This window comes from Lichtheimia ornata, assembly GCF_029851405.1.
Source record: "Lichtheimia ornata isolate CBS 291.66 chromosome Unknown scaffold00005, whole genome shotgun sequence".
Classification (NCBI taxonomy): Eukaryota; Fungi; Mucoromycota; class Mucoromycetes; order Mucorales; family Lichtheimiaceae; genus Lichtheimia; species Lichtheimia ornata.
The window spans coordinates 927,152-938,100 of NW_026695325.1; the positions used below are offsets into that span (position 1 = coordinate 927,152).

The window sequence follows — 10,949 nt, forward strand, 5'->3', positions numbered from 1 at the left end:
GCATACTGGATATGCATTTTATTATAGTAAGGCCATTACTCTAATTCCCATCATATCCGAAAACCTTGGTCAACTTTTAACAACGTGGTACATGGAATGATAATGCTGCTGCAGGAACATCCTTTACTGTAATGCCGTAGTAGTTTTCAGGGTCCTATCACCGAATAGCTAAAGATCATGTTTACAATACCAAGGATACAGCTATTATCTATGTTACGCAGCGTTTATGGTCACTCAAAAAGCCGTTGTTGTGGAGGAGGAAGGACTCCGTTATGAATTTGCAGTAATCACGTGAATTTCCTTTCTTTGTTGATATGCCCACAATCCAAATCATTCAACGTTTCCAAGCCATATGAACTAATCAATATTCTCGGTTATCATTGTGGGGTGTTTATTGATACGGGAGGGGATTAACAAAGAGCAACAACAACAACAATGAGGAGCAGAGATGATAATGACATCCCGCCTATCAATTTTTGAAGTCCTGGGCGACGACAACCATTATCTCTTGCACTCTCTTTCCACCGCGCCATGGATTTCGCATCAGCACCATTGGAGGCCTTGCTTGTGCAGAATGCCGAGGTCGATCAATTGGAGGTGTATTTGAAGCAGCTGGATCGTCGATTTCGCCAAACGGCTGATGACGAGAAGGATCGGTTTGGAGCTTTGCAGATCTTGTTGCCCACCTTGAAAGCCTTTGTTTTGCGTCGATCTTCGCATGCTGATCGCGAGAATGCGTTGCACACGTACTTGCACCCACTTATTATGCACAGCTTTCGACATGGATCGATGGTAGCCACCGAGAGCGTGAGCTTGTTGAGTGATACGGTGGCCTATTGGATGGCACGTTCAATGGAAGGACACGACGATGATGATGATATGGATACATTTGATTCCAGCAACGACAACTTTGGACGATCAATTTTATTGTTATTTCTCGGTCAGCTGCTCTTGGTCATGGAAAGCGAGCCTGATTTTGTCGACCTTAACCCAGTCCAGTTTACTCAATCATGCTTGGTGAATCAACCCGACGAGTGGAAACAACTTCAGTCTTATGTCGCTACTCTACGTTCTGAATCTATTGCCAAAGAGGAGGAAGAGGAGGATGCTACAAGTGTTATCAGTGATTCAACCATGTTATCCGCCAAGGGTACAACAACATTTGATCTCGAATGCTGTTTGGATGTCTTGAGCCGTTTTGTGATGGAGATCAGCGACAAAGATAATGGAGATATGGCTGGCTGGATGAATGTGCTTATGGCAATTGCAGTGGCCATGATGCCTTGCACTGATGGTCCGATTCGTTCCAAGCTCACAAGGGATTTGATTCCAAATGCTTATCGTTGGCATCAACAACAATCAATGGATGCTGTGACAATGGAAAACCGTGAACATTGGGCAAAGGTAAAGGGAAATGGCATATCCTGCATCCTAAGCTGATACTCATTCCATCATTTAAAAAGATGCTATGGAAACGCACACTCCAAATCTTTGAGCTACCTGCCACCAATTTGTTGCGAAGTGAGACCTATGGATTGATTGCAAGATTCTTTGAATTGTTCTTTGTCAGTGATGGTCAACACCCAATCGTTTATCTTGATTTGCGTTATGAAGAGGACTTTTTCAAAGTGCTACAGGTACTGGAATCCTTTCATGGTACTTTTACGTGGGTACTGATTGAGTGATATAGAGTGGGTTGCGTAGCAACGACAGCCTTTATCGCAAATACTCAGCCTACTTGTTGAAACGCATCATCGATTTCACTGTGAAGCATCCAGAACTTACCAGCAACAAGCCATGGACACGTTATTTCCAGTGGTCGATTGCCAAATCAGAATTTTATGCGGATCTATGGGCGGATTGGTTCCTTCTTTACGAGATCATGCATGAAACGGTGATTCATTTGGTGGAGCCTGTACTACCACGTTTTGAAATGATGTTGACCAATGCCGAAACAACCATGGACCCTTCTTGGTGGATTCTTTTGTTCTACCGTGGATTTCAAAACGAGACATCTTCGGTGAAAAAGGGCATTCTCGAGTATATCTTTACGCTTGAAAATCGCAACGTCCTCCAACTACTCGCTTCACAAAATGATTTCATGTTTGGTGCAATGCTCAAAACAGTGGATGTCATGGCCATGTATACAGTGCGAACACAAGGTGTTTTGATCAGCCCCTTTGGTGAGAAGTTGAAATCATTTATTCGAAATCTTGTATCGGCTGTGGATAATACAGATGAGAAGGTGGGGATCAATTAGCAATCGGCCACACGCATGATATACTGATATTGGATTATGCATAGGTGCGTTTGCTGAGCCAGCTATTGCATTACATGAGCCACGTACTTGCGAGCTATATCCCAATTCTTTACATTATGGAAGCCATTGTGGAGACCGATGGTGTGCCTGCATGGGGACCAGAGGAGCTCAAGTCGGTGCGTCATCTTGTAGATCGTCATCCCCACTTCCAGTAGGTCTCTTTTATGCTTCACATCAACGTCAATCTTATTTTTCTTATGTCATTAGGCTGGTGAAATCAAAACTTTATCTGCGTAAGCTCGCCATCAAAGCCGTCATTCGATTTGCAAATACGAATAAGCTATCGTTTTCCGATGTGGCAAAGTACGTTATATTATCGCATGTTGCATGGACATCTTCTTACGCTTTTTCATGAGTATAGAACGGTGTCCTCCCTCGTTACCGATTATCCTGTCCAAAGTCGATCTGATGCCTTCTTATCGATACAAGGCTGGCTGGAAGAAGCGGTGTCTGCGGACAAGGTAAGCGAATTGCTAAGAACGATTTCTTGAGAAACACTAACACAATATGGATTCGTAGTCATTGGATCCCCTTTTGGAGCAATTGAAAGAACGTGCAAATGGCTATATTAATAGAACGGCTTCTGATGAAGAAGGTAAGGTGTAGGAACGATTTTCGCTATCATCAACAACAATGCTCATCGGCTTGATAGATGTGCCCTTTGGACTTTTACGTAACCAAGCAAACGTTTTGTCACGGATGAGCATCTTTCTGATCACTGACAAGGATGGAAAGCCCCAAAAGGACCATGCATCACGCCTTTTCTCTCTCTTGGTATCCAAGCTCAACGATAGTTCATTGTAAGCTGCAAGATGTGAGATGAAGTATGGGATCATGTAATGTTAACGTGGTTTATGGTAGATCGATCACTATGTTTAATCGATTACTTATACTGCTCGATGCCGTTTGGGATGTATTCGATGTATGCTTTGATAGCTGTAAAGGTTGGTCACTAAGCTGCGGTACCTTGCTTGTTGTCTAACGTATCCACAAACTATAGATTTCCTTGTCATTGTGGGATTGAACAACGTAACGGATATCTTGGCTCGCATTGATTCGCAATATCTGAATGAGGACGAGGACAATGCCTATGGTAAAATCTTCAAGGACAATGAATTTGGCATGTACGGTATGCTCACATTCTGTTTTTGGTAGATGATGATTTGGTCGATCTTTTGATTTCGATCACCCGCCGCATTTTCATTACTGATGATACCTTGGAGAAGGGCGTTCGTGAGAAGATGATCACCGGGTCTTTTGAGCGATGCAAAAAGCTGTTACAGAAAAAGACTTCACGTATGTCAAGATATTGATACATGACATAATACTTACATACATCCATAGCTCCTGTAGCCAACAAGGAACTGGCCAAGGCTGACCATATGCGCCTGATGAATGTCCTATATAATGCAGCTCTTGCCCATTCGCTCTTTGTGTTGGATTGTGATGATAGCATTGCGACATTGTTGAACGGCGTCCAATTAAGGAAAACGGCTGAAGCACTGCAAGTGAGGTATGTAGTTAAATGGGTCTCTTTGTATACTTGTGTTGCTCACACTCATGCATTGGTAGAACTTGGGGCGATACGATCTCTGGTTTTATTCGTGATAAATGGGAAGCTATCGAAGCATTGGTTCATTATGCAAAGAAGGTATTTTGGTATGCTCTTTTTCTGCTTATGCATGTACTTAGCCATGTACACTATACAATAGGCCAAAGAAAACAACGGCAGCATCAGCATACTGAACCCTGAGCCATTGTTTGAAACCGCTGTTGAGCAACTAGAATGTGGATCGGAGATCTGTGCAGCCGCTCTCATGAACTGCGTTGCCGAGATTTTGACGTTGCCATGGGAAAAGTCTTACGACTTGGTAAGCAACTTTAATTGAGTGGCTCGAATACAGAGTGTAAGCTAATATGGATGGATGCGTGCGTATAGGTTGACCAAAGCGTGAACTACGCCATTGAGCTTATCAAAGAGAACCTTTACCAATCCAAGACAAGCCCACCTATGATGCGAGCTATCATTCGTATGGTCTTTCAGCCTGAACTATTACGACGAGCGGATTTGAATGAGGATGATGGACCCATCAAGAGAGCCTTGAACTATGTACTCGAGATTGGTGATATCAAGCCATTCGTGGTTGCACAATGCGCATCTCAGTTATATGAATTTTGGTCTACCCATTCTCCCGAGGCGAATCAAAGCATGCTGCAATATGCTCGTGAGATTGCCCGCCTTTTGGTATTTGGCCCAATGCGTGAGAGAGATGATCAAAAATTGGAATCGGTGGTCGCCCACAAGTATGAAGAACCGGATGCTGTCCAAGAAGCACAAGAGTAAGTATAAGGATAACAATGGCCATATCATGCAAATAGCTGACAAAGGTTATCACGTAGTTCGGCAGCTATGATTTTTACACAAAACGACTACATGGTTCGGGTGTATATGAACGACCTGATGCTGCGTCTGGATAAGGACAACAAAAACCACGCGACTTTGGCTAAGCAGGTCATGGATTATTTGTTGGAGGAAACGAACAATGAGAAGTTCAAGGCCTTCCAATTCTTATCAACCATTGAACACCGAACCAAGGTATGCACTGCATGATCATCCTATACGATGCTTGCATTGCCGGTACTAACAACGCAATTTACAGCTGCGGATATGGTGCTCTTTTATGTTGCTGCAACGCTTTGTCACCGAGGAGACTGTTGATCACTTTATACACCGTGTGGCTGAAACAATGAAAGGGGAGACTCAAATCTCAGTGCGCTGCTATATGGAGGTAAGAAGAAAGCGTAGCTATTCCTGGTTTTGGATCACTGATAATGGAGGCATAGTGGTTTATGGCAAGACTCTATTTGGCATTCCCTAGTCGATTGAATCACTTGTACTCGCTTCTCGATAATGCGGATACCGCTCCCCACCACACTGTATCGATTCTCACCGTAACATTTACGCTTGGTGAAAACTTGGACGATGACTCTGCCAAGGGATACTTTAACGAGGTATATACATATCAAATTCTGTGGACGTCCTATTCAAGCCGAACGCTCATTAACCCATTCATTTCACAGATTTTCGCACGTATTATCCCATGGCTTACATCCAACAACTTTACAGTGCGACTATATGCATATTGTGCTTGGTTCCGATCGCTGAAGCCTTGTCGTGAAAGGTAAATGTTATTGATTTCTTAAGGGTTTGTATGCTGACACGTTACCATTTAGGGGATTGAATCCAGGCTTTGATCAGAATCAATACATGAGAACTTTGATTACGTTTATGGACACTTACCCAGAGACCGCCAAATTCAAGGAGAAGTTTGAATCGCACTTTTACATGAGCACATTTGATCCCATCAAGGATTACAACATTGAATTCATTTTCCGGCAACTCATGACAACATTCAAGGTTATTGAAAATGAAAAGATCGCTGCCGTAGGTCCTTTAGCGTTGAAACAAAAAGTCGCCGTCTTTTGACTCCTTGTATTATATCCATTTAGCGAGCATTTTCCAAAATCAATCCTAAGCCTGTGGAAGAATGCCCATTTACCAACCCCACAAGACGTGAGATTTACACCTATACCGATCCCGCAGAATTGATTGAAGAGACACCATCTGACAGCAACAAACAAGACATGCCAACGGAGGATGCACCTTATCAAAAGAAGATTATGCCATGGGATATGATGATGGAGACCGATGTTGATCTCTCAAAAGCCATCATCCAAAAGAAGGTAATGCACTCCCTTCCTGATTTATGTATTGATGATAGATCACTAATAACGTCAACAGAGACGAAGAAACGATCTTATTGTGGTGGCCAGTCTCGTCGATAGAGTGCCTAATCTCGCAGGATTGTGCAGGACGTGTGAGATCTTTAATGCATCACAATTAGTGGTTCCTAATATCAAGGCAAGTCCTCGTCGAGTGATGGATGTATATGGCTTTTATTAATCATGGCTTATAGGTCAAGGACGATCCATACTTTGTTAATATCAGTGTTGCTTCCGAGGTAAGAACAAAACAGCAATTGGCCAAATCAATGATTGAAACTAATATGGTATCATGATGTTGCAGCGTTGGATGCCAATGAAGGAAGTGTCGGAAGCTGATGTACCAGAATTCCTTGAGGAAAAGAAGAAACAAGGCTACCATCTATGTGGATTGGAACAAACGACCACGAGCACTATGTTGGGCGAATTTGAGTTTCCTGAACGATGCGTACTTTTGTTGGGTAAAGAACGTCAGGGTATTCCAGCCAATTTATTACAAATGCTTGACAGCACAGTGGAGATTCCTCAACAAGGCATTACACGATCATTGAATGTCCATGTCAGTGGAGCAATTTGTATTTACGAATATACAAAGCAGATGCAGTGGCGACAAAGATAATACACGATATCAATTTAGAATAAAATCCAACATGGCCTTGCTACTACGTTTTTGTTTCTGGTCTGAAGATGATGATGCGGGTGATGATGATGGTTGTTGTTGTTGTTGTTGCTGTTGTTGAGGTACTTTCCATACACTAAGCTGTCGCCCACCAGGTTCCATAGGTGAAGAAGAAATGTGTTGATGGTGATGGTAGTGATAAGTAGGGGCTGTTGTGGTTGAAATCGCTGGTTGTTGTTGATGGTGATGATATTGCGCTGGAGCTGGAGCTGGTGATGATGACGATGATAGAGTAGTAGTAGTCCATTCATTATTATCGTTCCTTGGTGATGATGTTGCTTGGATATGCATTCCATCCGCATGATAGTTGATGAATTGTACCATTTTTTGCTGTTCAGTTGGCACTTTTCGATTATCGTCATCATGCAATATAGTAGCGAGATCAAAAGCGCGTCGTTTAGTGGGAGGTGGTGATGCAATGATAGTAGCGGAAGGGTTTGCAGATGTAGTGACCGGTGATGGAGATAAGTTGGATGAAGGTTGTTGTTGTTGTTGTATGACAGGATCGACTGATGTTGTTAATAAGCTGTGAATGGATGAAGTTCTCGATGGTTGTATATTGCTGCTGCTGCTACTACTCGTGGATGGTGGTTTTGGTGGTTGTGGCGGTGGTTGTGGTGGAGATGGTGATTTGGACTTTTCCTTTTGAGATAATCCATTCCTTTCCCCAGCGGCCTGCGCTGCTTGATGCATTTCGGTATGTTTTTGCTGCTGCTGCTGCTGCTGCTGCTGCTGCTGCTGTTGCTGCTGTTGCTGCTGTTCATACTTTTGTGAATGATGTCGTGGGGATTGGTGTGGTGATGGCGGTGATGATGAAGATAATTGTGGTTGATGTTCATCTATCCGCTCTAATGACTCTTCTCCAGTCCACGACTTGAAGCGTTTCCTCTCCATGGCTGATACTTTTGGGCTTGCTTCACGTTTATTCGCCATTCCACTATCTACAGATGCTTTCCGCCCGTTGCTATCATTGACTTGGATTGTTGTGGATGGTGCTGGTGCTGGAGCTGTGGTAGGTGTGGCGTTTTGTGTCGATTTTGAACGTACGTCTGCTTCAGATCGTCGTCTATCCAATACCGATGTGCTGCTAATAGAATTGGATCGCTCTGGAAAGTATCCTGATGAATTGGTAACTGATGGTGATGGTAAAATAGAAGATGTAGGTGTAGCAAGCGGCTGGCTGGTTTTCACTGATGTTGTTGTTGTTGATAATGATAAAGCTTCAGGCTTGTGGGGAGGTGGTGGTAATCCTTTCTCTCGAGCCTTCCATGCACTACGCACTCGATCCATATGCGCCAATAGCTGATCACGTGTAATACCATCGCGAATGCTGTTCAATATCTTCTTCACCACTCCTTCATCATTTGCCGTGCTCTTGTCGGTCCGAAATCGAACAAACCTATCACCATAATCTCGTCATCAATATGACCATCCCCATTGTAATCACGTGATTCTTACCGCCATCCTCCTTTCCGAGTAGTAGGTGCATAACCTTGTTCAACTATGGTGACTTCCCAATCAGGATCAAATCTATAGAAAAATGAGTTATACAAGGCATTTTTACATGTAGCAAAAGAAGCCTTACCTGAATTCACCGATGCGCCCATCTGGTGGATGTCCTTTCCATCTATATCATTCATGTCAATCATTCATTACTCCAAAATCCTTTTCAAAGTACTTACTCTCCTGCAAGGCTCGATTCGGGTTGAAAATGATCAAAGAATTTATAGGTCACTCCATGAGATAAGACTTCCAGCGAGTATATCGGCTTGTGCTCTTTGCTCCATCGTACGGATATCCTGAAATCAACAGTATTTTGCTCTGGTGGTTTCCATTTCAAGCTATCCATTTCCCTTTAATGAGACATCACGTAATACCCGATATCCTTTGACTTACAGCTTTTCACTCGTTCCTGCCATGTATGGATATTTCACTGGTGTCCATATCACTCCATCCGTGCAGTGTTTTAGCTTGGCCATTTGCTCAAAAACGAGATGCAATCCATAAGATCGCTCCATCTTCTTTAACTCTATTCTGTAATGCGCACATGTATCAGCATAAAGTACTTTCTGCGTTAACAAGACTTACGTAAATGGCGGCATTTTGCTGGGATCAGCGATGTGTCGTAGACTGTTGTTGAAAGGTGCAATCACTTCTTGACGCAATACCTACATATATAGCTACTTTTAGTATACAATTTTTGAAGTAGTGATGATATACATACACCTAATCGCGTGTTGAAAGATCGCTTTGTCACCGGTGTGCCATTGATAGCCATCAAATCAAAAAGAAGAAAACGCCACGTCTTCTAGATACAAGGTATTAGACACCATTATTGATCTCTCTCTCGGCACCTACATACCTTATCATGTGGCTCCTCTTCCATGACCAATTCACCATCCATCAATGTATCCTTGAGGTATTCCTTGTCTCGGCCTCGAACGGGAAATAGGAGGTTGGGTACATAATACCATACTTTGTTGCGATCAAGCTTCACAATACATATCCATGAGATTACATCCAAAAGCTATAACCTGCCATCCGTACTTACCAAGAATGAAGCTGGCCCCTTTGGTGAATGAACAAAGAAGAGTAGATATCGGATACCATCCGTCTTTTCGCATACGAAATAATCTTCACGCTCGAGCTCTGAAAGATGCTTTGTTTCAAAACTGACAGGTTGGGTTCCCGGAAAGCTGAAATGACGCGAGGACGAAGGCATGTCAGTATTATGGCGTTGAGTGATTAGTGCGTGTAGGAGGTACCTGTCGTGGTGTATATGTAGTATCTCTTTTACTCGTGCGTGCAGTACACTAGAATAGGCTGGATCGACGCGTTTTCCAATGTGCTCTGGTAAAGAAAGAGGTTGTTGTGTTGTCGATATTGGATTGGGATGCTCTGACATTATGTACAAGCGGCGAATGGGATGTGGTGTAGGAGGTCGGCGATGAGCAAGGTGGTTATAGTTCGTGTGAAGAAAAGGGGGGGTAGTCGTTGAAAGATAAACAAGAGCGTGATGTAGGAGAAGGTGTAATAACCGAAAGAGGTTGATTAAGCGTATCTCACCCCCAGGGAATCCAATGGCAAGATTCTGGTGCAAGTACAATGGGAAGCCAAAAAAGTGAGAGAAGGTCAAGACGATAGCTTCAGCAAAAAGACAAATTCCGGCATGGCGAGGTAATGACGTAGCCAGTCCCCCCTCCTCCTCTATCTCTCTCTCTTTTCCTTCCTTACCTCCCTTTCATCATCTTTTTACTTTCTAAGTTTATTTGGCCACATGCTCACTATCGACAATAAATACCATGTCCACTTGTTTATCTTTTTTCTTCTTCGATTTTATCAAACCTTTTCAACCATGAATACCAACAAAAGAAAACAAGGTGATGCTGTGGTTGCTGTTGTCATGATGGCCTAACCCAAATGGTCGAAGCCTTTCCCATGTTGTAAAAAACAGCTTGTTAAAGAAAGGAAATGTGATACAGGCGTCGTTTATATGCTATGGAAGGAAAAAGGACAAATACATGCTGCTGACCTACCACTATACACACAATCATGCATGCATCCCTTTGCTTGTCCAGAATTATCTACATGTATTTCAGCAAGGTCATAACACTCGACATACATATCTTTACTATTCGTTAAGGTATCATTAGTCTTAGAGAGGAGATCTGGAATCATTGCAAGGTGAACACTATTAACATCAAGTAGCCAAAATGCTACATGATACGTGTATCTAAACGTAAGCTCTCTTTCTATAACATACCATGTAATTCTACCATAGTAAAGCTGACCGATACATTGCAGGTAGTAGGTAGCTTTTTAAGAAAATGGTGTGCATAAATCAAAGATGAATACAAACGATGATCAACATCACGTGATCTATCAAAAAAAAAAGAATTTGGAGAAATAGCAAAAGGTTATTGAACACCGAGAAGCTCGATGTTCTTGTGCGTCCACTCGGGATCGAACCGAGGACCTTTTGCGTGTAAAGCAAACGTCATAACCGCTAGACTATGGACGCTCCTGTTGAAAATTTTTAATGAAACAAAGTGACATTGGACAAAATTTCCATATAGAGAATGAGCCAATAGGAGTGCGTAGAACACCGGCCCGAAGATCACGTGTCGGATTGTCGGTCCTGAAACGATATCCTGTCTTCCTGTGGCA

The 10,949-nt window shown here is 42.9% G+C and overlaps 2 protein-coding genes and 1 non-coding gene across 3 annotated transcripts; 1 reads left to right on the forward strand and 2 right to left on the reverse strand.

The window, feature by feature from the left end:
• Window positions 1-531: 531 nt before the first annotated feature.
• Window positions 532-6,722, forward strand: O0I10_002145 (uncharacterized protein; the record flags this gene model as incomplete). Its single annotated transcript, XM_058482233.1, has 24 exons — window positions 532-1,404; window positions 1,464-1,637; window positions 1,691-2,245; window positions 2,305-2,471; window positions 2,528-2,623; window positions 2,682-2,781; window positions 2,840-2,915; window positions 2,973-3,120; window positions 3,182-3,264; window positions 3,321-3,413; window positions 3,476-3,616; window positions 3,665-3,833; window positions 3,893-3,971; window positions 4,033-4,191; window positions 4,260-4,660; window positions 4,721-4,916; window positions 4,981-5,109; window positions 5,165-5,332; window positions 5,402-5,502; window positions 5,555-5,765; window positions 5,831-6,064; window positions 6,123-6,242; window positions 6,298-6,342; window positions 6,408-6,722. 24 exons carry the CDS (start codon window positions 532-534, stop codon window positions 6,720-6,722), a joined length of 4,833 nt encoding a protein of 1,610 aa, XP_058347364.1.
• A 9-nt stretch (window positions 6,723-6,731) lies between these two features.
• Window positions 6,732-9,687, reverse strand: O0I10_002146 (uncharacterized protein; the record flags this gene model as incomplete). Its single annotated transcript, XM_058482234.1, has 10 exons — window positions 6,732-8,181; window positions 8,241-8,312; window positions 8,368-8,409; window positions 8,465-8,623; window positions 8,679-8,816; window positions 8,871-8,950; window positions 9,007-9,090; window positions 9,145-9,273; window positions 9,334-9,478; window positions 9,548-9,687. 10 exons carry the CDS (start codon window positions 9,685-9,687, stop codon window positions 6,732-6,734), a joined length of 2,439 nt encoding a protein of 812 aa, XP_058347365.1.
• Window positions 9,688-10,727: 1,040 nt separating this feature from the next.
• On the reverse strand, window positions 10,728-10,803 carry O0I10_002147. Its single transcript has one exon. It is a non-coding gene; the product is annotated as a tRNA-Val (tRNA).
• Window positions 10,804-10,949: the final 146 nt, after the last annotated feature.